Raw genomic sequence first — 22,883 nt, 5'->3', positions numbered from 1 at the left:
TTTATGTGTATGACTATTTGCCAGAGTGTGTGTGTTGCATCACATGTGTGCTGGTGCCAGGGTGTTCAGAAGAGGGTATTAGATTCTCAGGAACTGGAGTTATCAATATTTGTGAGCCATCATGTGGGTACTACAAATTGAACCCAATTACGCTGCAAGAACAGCAGGTATTTTAAACTGCTGAACTATCTCTACAACCCAGCAACTCTTTAATTAATGAAGGCCAGTTGAAATTCTGTTTTCCCTTCAAACATTCATTCTTATTGGAAGCTTAAGTGTGGGTTTTCTTTTAAACTCATCCTGTAGCTGCAGCCTTATGGGTAGCTGGAATTATAGGCATGTATTCTATGCCAGGAATCTGAAAGTGCGTGCTTTTTTTTTTTTTTTTTCCTGTTGTTGTTTTTGTTTTGATGGTGGTGGAAAGTGAACACGAGGCCATTCTCATGAGAGGTAAATGCTGGCACCCCTGAGCTACATCATTAGCCCTGCCCACTAGTTTTAATTATTCTGACAAGTAGTTGTGGAATTGTTTTTTATTGATTTACCTTTATTTTTAATCCTTAATCATAATTAAAAGATATGGCTATTTCTGATGAACTGCACTACTTGGAAGTCTATCTGACTGATGAGTTCGCTAAAGGAAGAAAAGTGGCAGATCTCTATGAACTTGTACAGTATGCTGGAAACATTATTCCAAGGCTGTAAGTAATTAAAGTCTTTCATATCTACATTTTTGAGGTTTTGTGTTGGCCAATATAGTAGCCAGTGAGCAGTTATTGTTGAAAACTCATCATTGCATTTCTTGCCTTGAGTAGTATCTTTTTTCTGTTTGGAAATCCCTCTTTTTTTAGACAGCATCTCATTGCCTTGAATTGATGGTCCTTCTGGCTCAGTCTCCCAAATGCTGGGAATACAGGTTTGAGACACCATGACTAGCCAGCATTGGCTTTATTGAAAAGACAGATATGGTAGCATATACCTGTAAATCCAGCACTTGGAGGCAGAGGCATTGCTGCAGGTTGAAGGACAACCTGGTTTTCCTAGCAAGTATCCAAGTCTGCTGGTGCTGTATAGTGAGAAAGAGCAGCTGTGTGTATAGGAGAATCAAAAAAGAAAAAAAATCAATAGTAGTTCCCACAAGCAACCATGGTTAAGAAAATCCTAGAAGTAATTCAATTTAAAATTGCCACTCTTCTAAGTAACCTGTTAAATTTGTATTGTTCTCCTGGGGATGTGAATCTTCCTTTGTTGCGCACACTGTGTGTTCTCTACTCTTTAGTCGCTTAGCAGCCATCCTGTTGGGACAGCTGTGTTGGTGAGATAGCCAGTGCTGCCTCAGCTTCACTCAGCCTGCTGTATTCTCATTATGTATTCTTGTGTCACCTCACCTCATTGCAAGAATGGTAAATACGGCACAGTAAGACAGACGAGAAACAGTCACTCACGTTATCTTTTATTACAGCATACTGCTACAGCTGTTGTGTTAGTTACTGTGGTTTGTCACCGTGATGCCCACTAGCTTCAGTTTCAGTTGTCAACTAGGGTTCTTGGATCATTTATTCTTCATGGCTAAGAGAACTGACACAGGAATCAGTCAGTGATACTATTGTTTTTTCAAATACTTTTAATAGTTATATTAAAAGTCACATGATTTTCTCTCCATAAACAACTTAGTTTTTGTCTTAGTTTAATATATGTGTAGTGTTTGGACACAATCAAATTTTCATATATTATGTCTCTAGTCAAATGTATTTTGTTCTCCTAGTTACCTGTTGATCACAGTTGGAGTTGTATATGTCAAGTCGTTTCCTCAATCCAGGAAAGATATTTTGAAAGATTTGGTAGAAATGTGTCGTGGTGTGCAGCATCCACTGAGGGGTTTGTTTCTTCGAAATTATCTTCTTCAGTGTACTAGGAACATTTTACCTGATGAAGGAGAGCCAACAGAGTAAGTAATCTTGGTTTACTTGTAGTGTTGTTGGTTTTTTCCCCATAATAAATGTCCAAAAATTGTAGAAAAGTATATAGAAATAAGAACGTAAGTGTCAGTATTTTTTGTTTTTTGTTTTTTGTTTTTTTGTTTTTTTTTTTTGGTTTTAAGAGACAGGGTTTCTCTGTATTGTTTTGGAGGCTGTTGGTCCAGCCCGGCCTCGAACTCACAGCAATCCGCCTGCCTCTGCCTCCCGAGTGCTGGGATTAAAGGCGTGCACCACCACCGCCCGGCAAGTGTCAGTATTTTTTACATTCAAATTCATGTAGCATTTTGTGTCTATATTTTCATTGAGATATAGAACTAATTCACTATGTATGGTATGTACTCAACTCGTATTCAAATATTTCTCTTGAAAAATTCTTTGTATTAGAATATGCTTTTTTAAAATTTAATATTTTGTTTTGAGATAGGAGTTTGCTATGCAGCCTTGAGTTGCTATTCAACTCTGTATGTAGGCCATGCTGGTCTCTCAAATGGTGGGATTACAGGCATCTAACATAGTTTTTAGGGCCTTTTACTATTATATAATATTTGAAAGTATGGCTTTTAAAGGCGTTAACTAGTGAAAAATAATAATTTATTATGGAGACCTGTGTTTCGTTTGTGCCCTCTATTCTAACATTAAAATCCATGACACTTTTTTCTCACAGCAATAGTAGTCAGTCAGCTAGATGTAGTCTATTTTTTATGTGATAGGTCTGTAGATTGAAGAACCAATAATTTCCTTTTATTTAAAGTTTATCTCTTTTTTAAGTTTCTAAGACAAGGAAATCAGTATATATTAGTATCTGTATCAGTCCATTTAACAATATATTATCTGTGTGTGATGATGTGTATGTGTGGGAATGTGTGCCATGGTGTGTATATAGAGGTCAGAGGATACCTTTATGGAATTGGTTCTTTCCTTCTGCCTTTAACATGGGTCCTGGGGAACCCAGTTGAGACCACCAGGCTTGCATGACAAGTGTCTCTACCCTTTGAACTACCTCACACTTCTCCATTCTTTGTTTTGAAACAGTGTCACTGTATAACTCATGTTTGCCTTGAGCATGTAATCTCTGCCTTCGCCTCCCGAATGCCCATATTATAGGCATATGTCACCATGCCAAGGATCGTTTACTTTAAATATTATTATAAAGCAATGTGTGACCACAAAGTAAAACCATACAGAAAAAATTTAGTGGTATATAGAGAGGATGCTTTTATTTTGCTTTATTATAATTTGACTTTGAATTTTAAGCACTAGGCAAATAAGTAAAATATTTCAAAATAAAGTTCCCTGTCTTGGAAGATATAGAAAAATAAGGTTATGATGTCTTTCTTCATAAAGCTTATATTTCATTTGAAGCCAAAATATTCAACAATGAAAACAGCAGCTATTAATATACCCTAAATGTCAAATTTTTGGGTCTTTTGTGTTCATTTTTTTTAACCGGTGAGCTTTTATTGGACATTAGTTCTGTCTGGGTATGAGAAGATGCAGCTGTGGTTGAATTCTTTGGGGTTTGTGTTTTTTTTTTTTTTTTTCTACAGTTTTTCTGTGTAGCCCTGGCTGTCCTGGAACTCTATCGACCAGGCTGACCTCTAACTCAGACTCACCTGCTTCTGCCTCTGAAGTGCTGTAATTAAAGACGTGCACTATCACAATGTGGCTGTAGTTGAATTCATTATGGTGGGAGCTGGGAAGCAGTCATGTTCAGCAGTGCAGTGCCCTCCATATTGACCCCTCTTCAGGGGTATTTGTGTCACTACTCATGTTTGAGTTCTTCCTAAGAAATGCAGTAGCTAAAGAGTAATATACCTGCCAGCACCAAGTTAAGCCCTGTAATTCTCTAAAAAACATGGGTTACCTCCAGATTTGCTTGTCATTGCAGGGGCTATGCTAACCTCTGTACTATTCCACTCTTAGCATGTGTGCTGCCAAAACTGAGCACATCTTTTTGTATTTTAGTGAGTGAGTTGCTCACTTGTAAGACCAGGTCCAACAAGTTCAGAATAAGGAGTCATGGGAAGTGATTTGCCCTCTTAACATGTATTGTGTTCTTTCCCCAGTATTTATTTATTTATTTATTTATTTATTTATTTATTTAGGTTTTTACGAGACAGGGTCTCTCTGTATTGTTTCAGAGGCTATCGGTCCAGCCTGGCCTCAAACTCACAGAGATCCGCCTGCCTCTGCCTCCCGAGTGCTGGGATTAAAGGCGTGCGCTACCACCGCCCGGCTCAGTATTTATTTTTTAATGCTAGAATCTGTTCTTAAAATTATCACTAAGCCAATGAAATGAATCTGAGAGTGGCCTTTTGAAGCATGAGTATGTGTTTGCAGGAATAAGGAAATAAATGGAGGAGGAGTAAGATCCTGTCACATATAAAATTTTTTTAACTTTTTCTTGGCAGTGAAGAAACAACTGGTGATATCAGTGATTCTATGGATTTTGTACTACTCAACTTTGCAGAAATGAACAAACTCTGGGTGCGGATGCAGCACCAAGGACATAGCCGAGATAGAGAGAAAAGAGAACGCGAGCGACAAGAACTGAGAATTTTAGTGGGAACAAATCTGGTGCGCCTTAGTCAGTTGGAAGGTGTAAATGTGGAACGTTACAAACAGGTTCTTACCTTTTTTTTGTCACCTTACATTGTACAATATAAACTAAAATCTTATTCTTAAAAATGTTTTTGTTAAATGTTAAATTTAAAAATATTTTTAACTGTTTTTTATTTTAAAAGACCTAGTAAAAAGCACTACCGTGTTTATGAAGTGGAGAGTCAGTATTGTCAAGCTAGCAGTTTTTCTTATATCCATCTATAGATTTAGTGCAATCTCAGTCATACCTCCCTCTGTTTACTTGTTTTAAAATTCAACAAACTGATTCTAAAATATGTAAGAGCAGAGGACCTATAATACCCACAGCAGTTTTGAGAGAGTAGGACCAAGGGGGAAATATACTTTCACTGAAGTGTAGAGGTAGTTTGTGGTATTGACACTAACCAGTGGAGAGATGCATAAAAGGAACGTGATGAAAACAGACACAATTCATTGAAGGGAATAAAGTAGGGATCAGCATACTTTGCTGAAGACATTTCTAAAAACATTGTGTGTGGACTTTTTTACCTGCATGTGCGTGCGTCTGCGCCACATTCGTGCCTGTGCCCGAAGAGGCCAAAATAGGGCGACAAATGCCTGGAGCTACAGTTACAGATGGTTGTGAGCCACCATGTGGGTCCTGGGAATCGAACACAGGTTCTCTAGAAGAGCAGCTAGTGGTTTTAACAGTGCCCAAAAACTTTTCCTGCAAAGGCTAGATGGTATGTAGTTTTGAGCTTTGGAAGTTATTAGTTATAACTAGCAAACCAGATGGTTATAATCCAAAATCAGCTTACTATGTAGTCAAGGATGACTTTGAACTTCTGTTCCTCCTAAGTGTACTTGAGGGTTGGGATTGCTATTGTATCTGCTCTCTGTGGTGCTGCGTTACCAAATCCAGGGATTTATGCATGCTTCACTCTGCTAACTGAGCTACATCTTTAGCCTTGCACTCCAGTTAATTTTTATGAAGGTTCAACAGCACCCTTGTTTGTTTGTTTGTTTATTGGCTTTTTTGAGACAGGGTTTGTCTCGCTGTAGGCTTGGCTATCCTGGAACTTACTATGTAGACCAGGATGGCCTCAAACTCACAGATATCTGCTTCCCAAGAGTTCGGATTAAAGGCATATGCTACTATGACTGCCCAGGGCAACTTTCTTAGTAAGTGACTCCAGAACAATTGAATATCCGCTTATGTGTAAACAAAGAAACTTTTTAAGTCTTGAGTCATTGCTCATGCTGTGTAGGAACTAGAAAAGTTGATCAGAGACTTACATATAATTTAAAAGTACTACAAGAGAGCACAAGGGAAATCTTCATGTGTTGGATTATGTGAAGATTTTTTAGGACACGAAAAAAATTGCAAACTTTAAAAAATCTTTTATATAACCAAATTTTTTATATTTAAAAATAAGCTAATTTTTAAAGTTGAGCATTGACGTGTGGATGAGAGCAATATTAAGTACAATTTTCTAGTTCAATGTGTTACTAGAAAAGTAGTTTGGGATTTTCAAAATGATTTGACTTACTTTTTGTTTTTGCTGTTTTCAGATTGTTTTAACAGGCATTTTGGAACAAGTTGTGAATTGTAGAGATGCTTTGGCTCAAGAATATCTCATGGAGTGTATTATTCAGGTAAGTAAGAATATTCATCTTTTAAAATGATTTTTATTAATTTTCATTGTTTGGATAAAAAAATCATTGGCCCAAGTGGAGGCCCGAGATTAAGGTCAGCTTGCCAGTGTGCTAGATCATGTCTCAGAAAATTTAAAAGACTATCTTTTCCTGAATAAAAAATTTACTTCAGAAATTTCCATTTTTAAACTTGATCTTTGTACAACAATTGGTTTTGTTTTGTTTCTCAAAAGTGTAGGAAAATAATCTTGAGTTTTCTAGGTTTTATGAGACTTAATTTAGTTGTATACTGTTAATGGAATATTTCTGGTTTTGATTTATTTTAAATCAAATTTTAAAGTTTAAATTATTTTTTCTATAAATAATGACTTTAAATACGATTCATAAGATCAGAATTTTTTTTTTTTTTTTACTTATTTAGTTTTAGTTTTTCAAGACAGGGTTTCTCTGTGTAGTACTCGCTGTCCTGGAACTTGCTCTGTAGACCAGACTGACCTTGAAGTCACAGAGATCCACTTGCCTCTGCCTCCCAAGTGCTGGCTGGGATTAAAGGCGATGCCATCACTGCCCAGCAAGATCAGAATATTTTTTTGAAGTATTTTGTTTTTGCTGTATTGATTAATCGTTGTCTGATTTAGGTTTTTCCTGATGAGTTCCATCTCCAGACTTTGAATCCTTTTCTTAGAGCCTGTGCTGAGTTACACCAAAATGTAAACGTGAAGAACATAATCATTGCCTTAATTGACAGGTAGGACTGTTTAACACAGTTACAATATTTTCATGAGTTTGTTTCTGTTATGTTCTGTTATGCCTTTTATTGGTGATTTTACTAAGATTTTGCTATAAATAATATAGCTCTTAATGTCTAGTTAGTATTTGCCTGACTTAGGTGTGAAAGCTTAACTTTTCATTTGAAGGTGTATAGAGGTGCTATTTTTTAAGTTTTGTTTTTTTGTTTTTGTTTTTTATGTAGCCCAGGCTGTCTCAAACTCACTATGTACTTGAGGACAGCCTTAAATTTCTGATTCTTTTATCTTATTTTGTCTTATTTCAAGTGCTGTGTAGGGATTAGACATGAGCCACCATACCTGGTTTACAATGAGTATCTTTAATCTGCTTAACTGGTATGTAGATATTTTTGTATAGACCTTTCCTTGAATCTTAGGAATCCAAAGTCCATTGAAGAACAAAATTCCTCACAATTATATAAATTATCTTTCAACGGTAACTTTATTCAGTTTTGTAAAGCAACAACAACATATGAATGATAAGAATGCTCAGGTAATCAGTCTGCTATCACAAATTCATAAAGAAGAGTGTCTAAGAATAACATTTTTAGGGAATTCCCTTTGAGTATTTTAGCTATTGGTCTTAGTTGATAAAGAAATATCAAAATGAGGATATATTAGCAGTGAAGAGCACATGTTACTTTTGAAGATGACCTGAGTTCAGTTCCCATCACTCATACTGGGTGGCTCATGATGGCCTGTGATTCCAGTTTTAGGGCACCTGACACACCTTTTGGATTTCATAGACACTTGCATTTACAAGTACACATTCCCATATACAGAAACACACCTATACCCAGATTTTAATATAAAACCTTTTTTAAAAAATGTGTGTGTGAGTGCATGCGTGCGTGTGTCTGTGTGCGTGCATGTGTGTGAGACTTGGCTTTTCACAATGTCTGTAATGCCTGTTAGCCCTGTCACATGACAATACATTGTTTGTGGACATATATTATGAAATCAGAAATAACACCAAAGATTTATTTTGATGAACATTTTCTTTTTTAGTTTCTCAAGACAGGGTTTCTCTGTGTAGCTGTAGCTGTCCTGAAATTTACTCTGTAGACCAGTCTGGCCTTGAACTCACAGAGATTCTCCTGCCTCTGCCTCCTGAAGTGCTAGGATTAAAGGTGTGTGCTACCAATGCCCAGTTTTTGTTATGTTTTAAAGCTATCTAATTACAGTCTAAGAATTAATATAGCAGTGATCTCCAGATTGTCCCAGGCAGCATGCATTGCATGCGTACTGGGCCCACTCTTAAAGCTGGCTAACCATATTGCCCTGTGTAGGAGTAATGCCATTTAGCAATCCCAATCAGTTTATTTCTGCATAGATGTAGTTCTGACCTTGACAGGTAATGTAATAGATAAAATTTTGAGTAACTTATGATGTAGGTTATGAAAGTTAACTTTATTATTTTTAGTGGTTTCATGTAGGTTCTGGGGACTGAACTTGGGTTCTCTAAAAGAATAGTAAGTAAGCACTCTTACCACTGAGCCATCTCTATAGCCCCTAAAGATCATTTATTCAATCTGGGTGTGGTATTACATGCATGTAGAGGCAGGAATACTATGAATTCTAGACTGGGCTGTATTATATAAAGTAGATAAATAAGTAAAAATAAGACTGTCAATGGTAGGCACCATTAATAAAACTTTAGTTAAGAAGGAATTGAAAAAAATGACTCATGCATTGTAGCTCTTGTTTTAAAAAAACATTCTTATATATGTTTTCAGAGAAGTAGACTTGGAAAATATAGAAAAGGAAGAAAGAAAAAATAATCTCACTGCTCAGATCCCTGTATCTTTAAAGTTGTTTTTTTTGTTGTTGTTGTTTTAGGCTAGCTTTATTTGCTCATCGTGAAGATGGGCCTGGAATTCCAGCTGAGATTAAACTCTTTGACATATTTTCACAACAGGTGGCTACAGTAATACAGGTTTGTGTAGCATTTTCTTTAAGTTCTCACCTTTCAAACTTCTCTGTTGGTATGTATATCCTTTTGTAATGATTTAAAATAAATTTTATGATTTTTCTAAACATTACAGTCCAGACAAGACATGCCATCAGAGGATGTTGTATCTTTACAAGTCTCTCTCATTAACCTTGCTATGAAATGTTACCCTGATCGTGTGGACTATGTTGATAAAGTCCTAGAAACAACAGTGGAGATATTCAATAAGCTTAACCTCGAACAGTAAGTCAAAGCCAAATTACATTTATTTGTTGTTGGGGAGGAATAGAAAATACGCATTTCTGGAAGTCAGAAAAACTTGCTGTGGTTGGTTGTTTCTCTCTTCTTCTAGGTGGGTTCTGTGGGTAGAACTTGGGTTGGTAGGTTCAGTGGCAAATGCCTTTGCTCACTGAGCCATCTTGTCTACCCCAACATTACAACTTTGAAAAAATTCTTAGCACCATTTTTGTCTTGAATTTGTTTTTCTTTCTCAGTTGTTCTTCGAAATGTTAGCATTTTTCTTGTTTGAGTATATGCTGAGATTGTCCTGTGTGGTGCTGAACAGGGTAGGAAGTTTTGCTAGCTGCTTACTTGGTTGTATACTGTAGTGAAGTAGTGGCCCATATGATCTAAAGGCGGTCTTCAAAGTTCAGGATCTCCAATTCAGACCCTTTCTATAGATGAATGAGCCAGTTTTTTGTTTTGTCTTTATTGTTTTATTCTATATGTATAAATGTTTTGCCTTAGTATATGTATGTGTATGTGTATGTTTACCACATGTGTTCCCGGTACCTGCAGAGGCCAGAAGAGGGGGTTGGATCCCTCGAAACTGAAGTTACAGACATTTATGAGGTGCCATGTGGATCTTGGGAACTGAATGTGGGTCTTCTTTAAGAACAGCCAGTGGTCTTACCTTTTGAACTATCCCTTTAACCTCAAGAATGAGCCAGTTTTTAAACTAGTAGGGAAACAGCATCAAATAATATTTCCCCCCAAAAGAAAAAAGATTTCCTGTAGATGAGTAAATGGTGAAAAACAAGGGCATATGTAAAGTTAAGCTGAAAAATTGATTTAAATATTTTTTCTTATTTGAACTTTGGTTTTGATACTGTTAGGGAAAGAATAATGTTTTGTTTCCTGCTAGATGCTTCCTCAGTCATCCTGTCCTAGATCTGTGATGCCCTGCAAGGGCTGCTTTGGGTAATTTTGATGCTTCTACCTTTCCCCCAACAGTTATCTCCTGAGTTCCTCAGTTAGACTTCCTTCCTTTCTCTTAAGTTATTTGTAATTTTGAGGTGTTAATATACTATTTTTATCTTTTCTGTTTTCCAGCCATTCAGTTCAGTCACATCAGAAAAGTGTCTTTCCCTTTACCACCCCCCATTATGTTTTGTGTTAGCCATTCCTTTATTCTTTTGAGCTGAAAAACAGTACAAATCTTTAACAATAAGTATGAGGGAAAATTAATGATGTGTCTTTATTCCCACTACCCCTAGAAGAAGAGCTTTAAAGTAAAAGTTAATAAAAGAACTAGAAATGCCAGTGTCTAAAGGTCTTTCAAATGTTAAAATGTTTCAGCTTCCAGAGACTGTTCCTTAAATTCAACTTGTATTCCCATAGTCACCACATACAGATCTCTCTTCTGGATGGCTTTTGCATGGATTTTTTTCTTCTACTTACTTTCTGCATGAATGCATAATGCTTGTTGGTTATCTGAGGAACTACAGTATCACTTAAAACAACTTTCTGAGAAACACCAAATTGTAGACAATTACCTTAATTGTCTGAATACCAACTCCTGTTCATAAATTGGAAATTATTATCAATAGAACTGTAGTGGATAAAGTGGTGTATATGCTTAAATAGACATGTTTATCCTCTTTTTGATTTTTGTTTTAAGATGTAATCTTGCTGTGTAGTACAAGCTATCTTAGAGCTTCCATTATACCCCTGAGTGCTAGAATTACCCGAGTGGTCCGCCAGTCGTGGCTGTATTTATCTTGAGAGACGGTCATTGTGAAATAGAAGAGATTGAATGTATTGCTCTTTGTTTTTCCAATTCACCAGACCTATTTCTTTTAATGTATAAATGAAGTTTTTGTTTGTTTGTTTGGTTTTGGTTTTTCTTTTTCTTTTTTCTTTTTGGCTTTTCGAGACAGGGTTTCTCTGTGGCTTTGGAGGCTGTCCTGGAACTCACTCTGCCTCCCAAGTGCTGGGATTAAAGGCGTGCGCCACCAACGCCCGGCTTGGTTTTGGTTTTTCAAGGCAGGATTTCTCTGTGTAGCCCTGGCTGTCCTGGAACTCACTTTGTAGAACAGGCTGGCCTCAAACTAATAGAGGTCGTCCACTTGCCTCTTCCTCCAGAATATTGGGATTAAAGGTGTGCACCACCACTGCCTGTTTAAATGAAGGCTTTTTTTTTGTTTTTAATATTTGAAACAAATGCTGTGTGTCTGTATTCAAGATCAGAATTATTCATAGAAGGGTTGCTGTTTTCTCTTTGTAGTATTGCTACCAGTAGTGCAGTTTCAAAGGAGCTTACCAGACTTTTGAAGATACCCGTTGATACTTACAACAATATTTTAACAGTCTTAAAACTGAAACATTTCCACCCACTCTTTGAGTACTTTGACTACGAGTCCAGAAAGAGCATGAGCTGTTATGTGCTTAGTAATGTTCTGGATTATAACACAGAAATCGTCTCTCAGGACCAGGTAAGAATACAGACATGATGTTTTAGGGAAGTAGAGGAGGTAGTTGTTGGTGTTTTAGACATTGAGCTCTAGATACTAGCTGGAAGAGGTAATGCAATAATAAAAACCATAAATAGTTTATTTGTTGTAGAAGTTCAAAGATTAGAGATATAAGTAGAAGTATTAATTTAATTTCAATAAGAGGAGAAAAACCACAGTTGATTAGAATTTATGGATTAGCATCCACAAACGAATACATTGACCTATTTCTTTTCAATACCTCTGGAACAACCCTTTACCTCCTCCCAATTTTATGTCCTCTTTTTTTTTTCTTTTTAAACTCACTGTGTTTAACTACTGCTGCCTGTATGTACTTGGGTAGAGTCATCTGCTGCAGTATGAGCAACCTACCAGTGACCATACCCCATAGAAAGTGACTCTCCTTCCTTCAGCAGCCAGCATTTGCTGATAGCTCATCTGAGGATTGATCCTTGGGGCCTCCTTCCTATCCAGGATGCATGCTGGCCAGCTTGATCGTGTGCAGGCAGTCACAGCTGCCATGAGAAGATGCTATTTGGCAGCAGTCTTTCCTTGACCTTTGGTTCTTACAAATTTTCTTTAATGTTCCCTGAGCCTTGTAGGGGAGGAAGTATGATATAGATATCCGGTTTAGGGCTTATCATTCCATAATCATTTATTTTCTACCCTTTGAGTTTATGTTAACTATTAACCACTGCAAAAAGAAATGTCTTTAATGAGGGGGTAAGAGCTATAATTATCTATGAGTGTAAGGATAAGTGTTTAGGAGGCAATTTGATACTACATCCATTTAGCCAAATAATAGTAGTAGATTCTTCCCTACGGGCTCTTACTTCTTAATCCTTTGGCCCTTTGCCAGGTTTACAGTACGAGGCATGAATTCCACTCTGTCAACAAACCTTAAGTCCAAGTAGAAAGCTCTTGGTTATTCCCATAACATTCATTCCACTGTTGTACCAATGGGATAATCTTGCTAAACTGGTAGTTACTTTAGCTTAAAGGGTTTACAGCTGGGTGAGACTGTTCATGCCAACTTCTTACAAAAAAACTGAATTGTCTTACTGATACTGTTTCATAGTGTGTGTGTGTGTATTTGAGAAACTGTTACCTTTTTTATTGATGATTTCATACTACTTTCTATTTCCCATGTTGCAGGTAGATTCCATAATGAATTTGGTGTCCACGTTGATTCAGGATCAGCCAGATCAACCTGTGGAAGACCCTGATCCAGAAGATTTTGCTGATGAACAGAGCCTCGTTGGCCGATTCATTCATCTTCTACGGTCTGATGATCCTGATCAGCAGTACTTGGTATGAGTTAACTCTTAGCTATAACCTTTCATCACCCATAATGAGCAGAGAAGTGTTTAATGTGCTTTAATGCCCTTTTTTGGTCTTAGTTTAAGGTGTTGAAACTTGCTACTGAGTTAAAGTTCATGGCTTCTATGGAATTAAAAAAAATTAACTTACTTAGTTTTGTTTACATCTGAATGTAGCTAAGTTGGCCTCCAAGTCATGATCCTTCTACCTTAGCTTCCTGAGTGCTGGGATTTTAGTTATGTACCACCATGCCCAGCTAGGATTTTAATTTTTTTGTAAATGAGTAATTAAACTGTTGGAGCTAGGTATTCTGGCTTCTTTTGAAAACCTGAGAATTACAGAGAAGTTTGCCTTCTTTTAGTTAGATATTCCACAATTATTCTGTCTTCTGTTTCTTTTTCAACAGTATGTACCTTTTAGAATGTTTAGTTGCTTATAATAAACTTCATGAGACATAAAGTGAGATATGAAAATATATTTACTTATCAGCTGAAATAAATGAAAGGCCTTAAAACTTAGTATGCTTTTTCCTTAATACTATTTCCTCATAACCAGATGAAGCTCTCTTTTGTCATAGTCCTCAGTTAATCTTTATGGAATGAAGATTTAAATGTGACCTAGGTAGGTATGTTGGCATCTGATGATTGATATGAAGTAAGAGGGTGATTTCTGTTAGTAGAATAGTCATGATAGTCTTTTGATTTGGCTTAGGGAGAGATGTTCTAAGTACTGTGTTACAGTCTGAGCACTGTGTGATCAGTACAGTGTTTGAATGTTGAAGTATTTTAAGTGGTTCCTCCTTCCCCTGTGTGTGTGTGTGTGTGTGTGTGTGTGTGTGTGTGTGTGTGTGAGGGGGGAGGGAGGGAGGAACAGAGGGAGAGAGAGAGAGAGAGTGAGTGAGTGCTAGGGTTTGTGGCTGATTGTTTACACTTGTGTGCTTCCATATCAAAGAAAGACCCAAGTATGTTACATACTGTGTTTTACATATTCACATGTTTAGCTCACGAATCCTTTGGTTATCTTTAGTGTCTGTATTTATGTGTTTATGTTTGTGCATGTAGGTACTCCTGGGTTAGAGGTTAGCATCAGGTGTCTTCCTCAGATGCTCTCCATTTCATTTTTCTAGGCAGCGTTCCTTACTGAACTTGAAGCTTAGCAATTTGCTATATTGACTGGCTAGGGAACTCTATAGAGCACCTGCTTCTGCGTTCCCAGTTCTGGGAGTGCAGTCTCATGACTGCACCTGACCTTTTACTTAGATATTGGGGATCTGAACTCAGGTCCTGAAGCATATGCAGGAAGCATTTTACTGACAGAACTATCTGCCCAGTCCTATGATTTTCTTTTTTTTTTCTGAGCCATTTATACATCTGTTTCATAAGGCTGTTTTTAAAAGTATTTTGGTATTTTTCTTAATTTAAGTTGGCTTAGAAAGTTTGATCTACCTGTAAAGATAAATAAGAATTAAGTTTATAGGGAGAACTAAAAGATCAGAAAGTAGACAACCTCCAACAGGTAGAGCAGACTTTATTGCCAGAAAGGTGGTTTCTCTAATTCTGTCCATCTAATGGGGCATAAGACCCAGTGACTCAGTGATCAGAGTTCAGGAAAATGCAGTTTACATGCCTTAAGCTGGGGTTTTTGAAGCTAAGGATAGGGAAGGCAGAATGGGGAAGTCAGCTCTTTTCCTTAGATAACCTGTTTTATGAGGCTGTAGGTTTTGTTATTGCTTTCTGCAACCACAGGGTGTCTGAGGCAGCTGCTTTGCTTCTTCATTTCCCAAATAGCTGGCTTTCTGGAGCTATGAGCCAGTTTAGGACCTGGGCTTTTGGGAGCGATTCTGCTACACCGGTAATACACACACAAACACATACATCTCCATACACCCATGGCTGTTTTATTTCTATAGCAGCCAGTACTTTCTGAGCACATATGTTGTGCAAGGTGTTGATGTCACAATTGAAACTATGCATCATTTAATGTTTTCAACAGTTACAAGAGTATGCTACCTCATTTTTTAAGTGAAAATTGGGCTAAGAGGAGGACAGTTGTTGTATGAAATTTCCCCCTGGGAGACACAACACAGACAGCTATTCACTCCTATAGGGAACAGATAAGAGACCCAACTGATTCTACCAATGTCCAGTTTGGCCAACTAGTGAGTTTATTGAGATTACTTATAGGGGTAGGGGTGGGTTACTTCACAGGAACAGGCTGTCTCAAAGGCAGTGGCGTAACTGAAAACCCTACTCCGGTGCTGATGATGACAGCTCATCAGAGCTGCAAGCTTGCAGGCTGGAGAAGCTCCTCCATACAGCCCTGCTGGTCAGTCTCCTCCACCAGCATGGTTTACTACTTCCACAACCTTGTGGAGTGGCCTTTGCTAGTATTCTAAGTTTCAGCTATCTGGACTTGTAAGATTATTTACTTTCTGAATCTTAGGAACTTCCTCCAGAATGGAATGTTTCAGCAGATTGCTATATAGCAGCAATAAAGAGTGGAGAGTACTAGTACCTACTTTTACTTGCTTTATCAGCCTGCGTTCTTTATTAACAAAGTATAGTTTGTATACACGTGTATGAGAATAACATATATATATCTGCTCTTGACCGGTTACCTAAGCTAGTCCTATGTAAGCTTCCGCCTTACCCATATATAAGATGGGTTAGTATTTTTAGGGTAGTTAATGTAGAAAGTGTGTACCTCTATAAAGGCAGGTCTATCATAAAATGATAACAGTAAGGATTAGTGCTCTCTAAACAACTGATCCTAGTGTAGAAATATTTTAATTTTTTTTTCTTTGTCAGATTTTGAATACAGCACGAAAACATTTTGGAGCTGGTGGAAATCAACGGATTCGCTTCACACTACCACCTTTGGTATTTGCAGCTTACCAGCTGGCTTTTCGATACAAAGAGAATTCTCAAGTGGTGGGTTTACTTTGAAATATGTTACTACATTTTTTTCTATTTTCCTTACTGTATCTTCTAAGTTGTAGAAAAGCTTAGGCCCACACAAAAATAAGTAATGGTATCAGATCCCACTTCAGGAACTCCTGATTCATTCATTTCTCACCCTTTGCTATGAGTTTCTGACACTGGCTGAGGAATCACAGAACAGCACTAGGAATTATGCGACTCAGTCAATTCAAATTGGTGCTAAAACTTCTTAGATTCTAAATCAGGTTAAGTGTGCCTAGGGATATATAGGTCCAGTGTTGCATAATCACTTCTCAAACAACCTTCAATTGAGTGTTAGGAATTGTGTGCAACTTCCCTGTGAGGTTTTTTTCCTTCCTAAAGCAGAATCATGGCTTGTCTTCAGTGGCATAATTTTAAAGAAAATAACTCAGTCTCATATATATGAAAGTTGAACACCCAGGTTTACATTAAGGAATAAAACTCAGTAAACTTAATAATTTCTAAAACATTTTTTTTTCCTTAATACTCTTACTAGCTTGTGTACTGGGTTTTTGTTAGGATAGTTTCTATTCTATTTTCCAGTACTTATGACTATCACTTTAACAGTAAAAGTGGCCATATTATGAATCTGTAATGATCAAAATGCTATAGTACTAATAGGAATACATCCAAATAGACCAGTAGAACTGAGGAGTGATCCAGAAAACCAAGTGTGTGAGATCAGCTTGGTTTGTTTTTTGTTGTTCTTTTGTTTGGTTTTTTGTTTGTTTTGGTGTTTTGTTTTTTCAAGACAAGGTTTCTGTCTGTAGACCAGGCTGGCCTCTAATTCAAAGATCTGCCTACCTCTGCCTCCAGAGGACTGGGATTAAAGGTGTGCACCACTGTGGCCCAGCTAGTGGATTAGCTTCTCTTAATCATTATCACCATGCCAGAAAAACAAGGGGGAAAGGATAGTCTTTAATAAATGGGGATGGGAAACTGGATGTCTACTTTTAATGGAATGGAATTAGATCTTTCTCTTACATCATGCCCCAAAAAACAAAACAAACAAATACTCAAAATGGATTAAGAAGCCAAACCTTATTGTTGTCATTGATTTTTTTTTCCAGTGAGAGTACTAAAAGCATAGGCAACAAAAGCAAAAATAGACAAATGAGTTGTATAAAACTAAAAAGTTTGCGTAGCAAAGGAAAAACAGTGTAATGAGATAGTGTATAGAATGAGAACAAAAATTTGTAAAGCATACGTTTGGGACTAAATCCAAAATAAGGAACCCTGAACTGGAGAGATGACACAGTGGTTAAGGGTGCTTGTTGCTCTTGCAGAGGACTGGATTTTATTTCTAGAACCCACGTGGTGGCTTACAACTATCTTTAACTCCAGTTTTGAGTTATCTAGCTCCCTCTTCTGACCTCCATGAGTGCCAAGCATGCACATAGTGTACTTTACATACATGGAAGCAAAGCACTCATACAATAAAAATAAATCTTAAAAATATCTCATAAAAAAAATAAGGAACTCAGTTTAGTAATAAAATAAATAACTTGATCTAAAAATGGGTGAAGGATACCAGTCTGGGCTTTAGAATGGAACCCTGTCTCCAAAACAACAAATAAATATTGGACAAAGAACCCGAGTATAAATTTTCTCAAGGAGCACATAAGGATGACAAATGGGTCACTGAAAAGATGCTGAATATGATTAATCATTAAGGAAGCACTAATGAAAAGTATATTGATATATGACTCATCTTTAGTGTGCTATTACCAAAGAGACAGAATGCTGGGAATGTCACCCCATTGGTAGATTACCTGCTTTGCGTGTACAAGGCTTTTTATGATTAGTCTTTGCCATCACAAACACAAAAAACATGATGGTGTGATGAAAGGGCACACTGTTAGAAAGCAGTAAGGAGACTACCCAAAAAATTAACAGTAGGGCTAAAGTATAGCTCAGTGGTAGAGCTCATTAAAGGCATGTGCCAGCACTGTGTGGCTGAAATCAGCTTTTGTTGAAGAGAGATCTACACTCCCATGTTCATTGTACCATTATTTACAGTGGCTTTGAATGGTCAAACATCAATGATGAATAATGAAAATACAATGTGTATGTACATACATATGTGTGTATACATATATTGGAACATTATTCAACCCTAAAATAAAAGAAACACTGCCATTTGTGAAAACATAGGTGGTTCTGGAAGACAGTATGCTGAGTAAAATAAACAAGTTCCTGAAAGATAAATACTTATGACCTCACATGTCTAATCTGAAAGCGGCTGGCAAATTCTACAGAGTGTTATCAGATGAAAAATTGGGGGGGGGGCAACAAAAAAGAAAAGGGGAAAACAAGGATTTGAGATACCCTCCTGAAATAGCACCTAGTATTTATATTGTAGCAAGGACTATGTACTTGGATTTTTGTATTTAATCCTTATAACAAGTCTTACTGTCATCTTTTAAAAGTTAAGAGAACATAATGATTTTACAGAAGTTTGAATGATGTAACACCGGTGTTACAACATTCTGGAACTTAAATTAGCAAAGGGAAAAGAAAAAAATTTTTCATCATTGGCAATGTTATATTGAGAATGAAATCTAATAGTGTTAGAAATGTGAATTACTATATTTTTATAAAATTGCCAACATGTAACTATAGTGTTAAAAATACAGTAATTCCTCTTCTAAGATTTTACACTAAGGAAATAATCAGAGAATTTTTGTTAACTCAGTTACATTTTTTATTATTGTGTATATAATGGTTTGGGGAACACTTGTTCGTGGTGTGCATGTGGAGTTTATGGAATTGGTTCTGTCCTTCTACCTTATGAGGGTTCCAGGGTTGAGCTCAAGTTATCAGGTTTGTGTGTCAGGTGTTTGTAACTTTCTTCATAGCACTGGGCTCATAATTAGGGTCTTAAAGCTTTGTGTATACTGACCGTTCAGTACGTTTTTATAGATGCCTTCTAAAGGGGAACATTATAACCAATTAGACTATAAATGAGTTGATGGAATAATTTCTTGTTAAAATAACATTAAATGACTTAGTATTATGAGAAAACTTGTTTTGATAAGAAGTTGTATACAAATTATTTGTAGCATGAACCAAATTTTAACTTTTTTTCAATGATCTGCTTTAAAGCAAACAACACGAAACTACACACATATCTCCATTATATTTACATAGAAAAAAATGGACGGGAAGACATTAGCAACTGTGTTAGCAGGGATGGTTTTATTTTCCAAATTATTTGTGTGTTATCCTCAACTTAGGGATGTGTTTCTTTTTTGGCTGGAAAATAGATACTAGATCTCTATAAATTACAGAAGCAGCGGCTTTAGATGGTTAGTTTTTAAGGAGATGTCCTGCTTGGTTTACTTGTGTGTTCCGTAAATGGAAAATTAATCTTGAACTTGATATAATTGTTTTTCCTGTTTTAGGATGACAAGTGGGAAAAGAAATGCCAGAAGATTTTTTCATTTGCTCACCAGACTATTAGTGCTTTGATCAAAGCTGAGCTGGCTGAATTACCTCTGAGACTTTTTCTTCAAGGGGCACTAGCTGCTGGAGAAATTGGCTTTGAAAACCACGAAACAGTAGCATATGAATTTATGTCTCAGGTGAGCTGTCTTCCTCAATGGGTTGTCTGGTCTGGTTTGTTGAGTTCAGTCACTGATCTGTTACTTTTTAAGGTAATGAATGCACTTGGTGTTCCTGGTTTACTGTAGTCCAGGCTGATGTGGAACTCAGAGAGATCCACTTGCCTCCACTTCCTGAATCCTAGGATTAAAGGCAAGCTCCCCCATGCCTGATAAAAGTTTATCTTTTAATATGTAATTAACATTATTTGGCCATGTGGAAACCTTTTTATATGGTAGTCACATTATATAGAGAAGCAAAGTATTGAGTTGCTGGGACAGAAGAAACCTAAGATTTATCAGCAGGTAGTGGAGAAAGTGTTTCATGAACAAAAGTTTGTGTGGTTAGTTCAGTTAGCAAGTCTAAACTCAACAAAGTTGGGATAGGCTTCTTAATTGTAACTTGTTATCAGCCTTCCATCTGGCTACAGCTTATGCCTCTTCGATGGAAGGTACAGTATGCACTGGTGTCAGTGTCCTTAGACATCTCACAGAGTGGGTTTGTTCTGAAGAACTTTGGGAAATGCTCCTTTGATGCATGGCTCCTGAACATTCTGCTTCTTGCCTGCCAGGCATTTTCTCTGTATGAAGACGAAATCAGTGATTCTAAAGCACAGCTGGCTGCTATCACCTTGATTATTGGTACTTTTGAGAGGATGAAGTGCTTCAGTGAAGAGAATCATGAGCCTTTGAGAACTCAGTGTGCACTTGCTGCATCAAAACTTCTGAAGAAACCAGATCAAGGCCGGGCTGTGAGCACATGCGCTCATCTCTTTTGGTCTGGCCGAAACACAGACAAAAACGGAGAAGAGGTAAGGTTCCTCTTGTCTGTTACAGGAGAGAGAATTGACAATACATTGATTGATCACTTGGCTTTGTGATTTGGAAGTGAAACATTGGGTGCTTGGAAATCAGACAATAATTGCTTTGCTTCATTAGAGGTAGTGATGTTAGCATCTCACCCTGTGCTAGAGTCTAGTTTATGGTTACAGCAACCTGTTTACCACTAGTCATAATTTTCTTTTGGTTCTTTGGTCTGTATGTAGCTTTGGCTGTACTGGAACTCACTCTGTAGTCAGACTGGGCTTGAACTCACAGAGACCCATCTACCTGCCATTGCCTCCAGAATGATGGGGTTAAAGTTAGGGATGTCCCATCATACCTGGTACCAGTTCTGTTTTTAAATAAAGTTGTCTGTTTTGTTTTAGGGTTTCATTTTGTTGTGTTCAATTACAGTATTTAAAAAAAAAGCCTTAATAGCATTATGTTTCTTTGATGTTGGGAAAATGGTACAGTTCTCATTCATTAACCCATTCCATATTTTCCTGTCCTTCATTTTAGCTTCATGGAGGCAAAAGGGTCATGGAGTGCTTAAAGAAGGCTCTAAAAATAGCAAATCAATGCATGGACCCCTCACTACAAGTTCAGCTCTTTATAGAGATTCTGAACAGGTACATCTATTTCTATGAGAAAGAAAATGATGCGGTAAGTGAAATAGTTCTCTGTCTGTAGATTTAATCCCGTGTTTAATTTGTGAAAATTGGACTTTGCTTAGTTTACCTGCGACCATCTTCCATTTTCCAGAATCTTTTTCTGTCTGCACAGACTGTGCAAGTTTAAAAAACATCAAATATACATTATCAACATGCAGACTATATTTGTCATCGTGTAGCATTCAGAGTCATTCCTAAAGGCATTGTCTATTTGTAGTATTATAGTATTCATTAAGGTTTTATGTTAAATAGTTTTATTTTTTTGTTCTTTTGCTGGTTTATGTTACTCTGTATTTTGAGTTTTAAAAATTCTTATTTTGTCCTTAATGACTAGCTAATAGTTACTGCTTAAACTTAGAGTCATGTCCTCCTATCTTTTTCATAATTATTCAGGTATTTGATGAAAGTAATACAAGTTTCTCACAACAGTGCTACTAAATTGTCTTTTGTGATACATGCCTGCTACACAATTATTCTTTTTGTAGGTAACCATTCAGGTCTTGAACCAGCTTATTCAAAAGATTCGAGAAGATCTCCCAAATCTTGAGTCCAGTGAAGAAACAGAGCAAATTAACAAGCATTTTCATAACACGCTGGAGCATTTGCGCTCAAGGCGGGAATCACCAGAGTCTGAGGGGCCAATCTATGAAGGTCTCATCCTTTAAATGAAGACAGCTCAGCAACTCCTTTCTACCCACCAGAAAGGGCTTTACTAGGTCTCCCTTCCATAGATTGTGCCTTTCAGAAATGCTGAGGTAGGTTTCCCATTCCTTACCTGTGATGTGTTTACCCAGCACCTCCAGACACCTTCAGGACCTTAACTCGCTTCATAATTGTTTAAGTCTGTCTGATCACCCCAAGTAGCATGACTGATCTGCTCTTAAACTTCTTGTGATCTGTGAAAACTGAAAGCAAAACCCACTTAACCCGGCTACTAATGGAGCTCTCTTTCCTTATTTTATTTTGTTGCATTGTTGATTGTGCATTTTCTTTATTATAATGGGGAGTACTAACCCAAACATACTTGTTTATTTGTTCTCTGGTCCTATCTGAGATTATTTTAAAGGGCAGGAGTACTGTGTGTGAAATTCAGCTTGGGCTTTCCCTGAATGCAAGACAAAGCCTTTGTGTAATATATTCCCTACAACTAGAATATATTAATGCATGTTGAAGAATTTTAAAGCACCGTGGTTAAAAGCAGAAGCTATATTTTGCATATTTGGACTCAGCTATCCATTAAGAACTAAGTCATCATCTGGACACATCAAAGTAATTTGATTCTATGAAATAGAAATTTTGTGACTTAATGTAATTTATGTATAACCTCCACTATTGTAAATTTATGTGAAATGCATCACAATTACAACTTTTTCATCAGTGAAATAATAAAGTTGCTGTTAACAATTTTGGATCTTTCTTGCTTTTTGTACGATTGATGAAGTGAACTCTAGTAGAGTTACCTTTGGGGTACCATGTAGTTTCATTTACTTATGGAATTCTCTTATTTAACTCTAGTTTTAGCACTTTGTGAACAAGGTGCCATCTGTTATTTCAGACATTGACAGCTAATTGTCTTCTTCAAGCACACCTGCTTTTTTTTAGGGCATGATGTTACCGTAACATCCCTAAAGGCTCTCATTACCTGTGTAGTTAACCATGGTGTAAAATACACTCCTGAAACTGCCTAAAAACACTCATGTCGCCATTGTCTAGTGTAGGGAGTGGAGGAAGTCCTGAGTGTGTATTGCTTACATAGGGATTCCCATGTCCAAGACTGCAGTGCCTCATCCCCAGGAGAATGGTAAAGCCTTACCTGGTGAAG

At 37.0% G+C, this 22,883-nt stretch overlaps 1 protein-coding gene and 1 pseudogene across 1 annotated transcript in view; one reads left to right on the top strand and one right to left on the bottom strand.

Moving 5' to 3' along the window:
* Positions 1–22,465, top strand: part of Vps35 (VPS35 retromer complex component) — a 33,285-nt gene extending 10,820 nt beyond the window's left edge. The window contains exons 4-17 of the mRNA XM_005087795.4: positions 578–701; positions 1,766–1,948; positions 4,391–4,604; positions 6,132–6,215; positions 6,854–6,963; positions 8,843–8,939; positions 9,049–9,197; positions 11,461–11,668; positions 12,842–12,997; positions 15,814–15,936; positions 19,371–19,550; positions 20,141–20,380; positions 20,910–21,053; positions 21,547–22,465. Of these exons, the coding sequence (XP_005087852.1) occupies positions 578–701; positions 1,766–1,948; positions 4,391–4,604; positions 6,132–6,215; positions 6,854–6,963; positions 8,843–8,939; positions 9,049–9,197; positions 11,461–11,668; positions 12,842–12,997; positions 15,814–15,936; positions 19,371–19,550; positions 20,141–20,380; positions 20,910–21,053; positions 21,547–21,726 (2,192 nt within the window). The 3' untranslated portion in view covers positions 21,727–22,465. The remainder of the gene's footprint in view (positions 1–577; positions 702–1,765; positions 1,949–4,390; positions 4,605–6,131; positions 6,216–6,853; positions 6,964–8,842; positions 8,940–9,048; positions 9,198–11,460; positions 11,669–12,841; positions 12,998–15,813; positions 15,937–19,370; positions 19,551–20,140; positions 20,381–20,909; positions 21,054–21,546) is intronic.
* On the bottom strand, positions 3,829–3,927 carry LOC121135967 (annotated as a pseudogene).
* Positions 22,466–22,883: the final 418 nt, after the last annotated feature.

This window comes from Mesocricetus auratus, unplaced genomic scaffold (genome assembly GCF_017639785.1).
Source record: "Mesocricetus auratus isolate SY011 unplaced genomic scaffold, BCM_Maur_2.0 Super-Scaffold_100045, whole genome shotgun sequence".
Classification (NCBI taxonomy): Eukaryota; Metazoa; Chordata; class Mammalia; order Rodentia; family Cricetidae; genus Mesocricetus; species Mesocricetus auratus.
The sequence above is the reverse complement of the archived record's forward strand: the minus strand, read 5'-3'. Positions and strand labels throughout refer to the sequence as shown.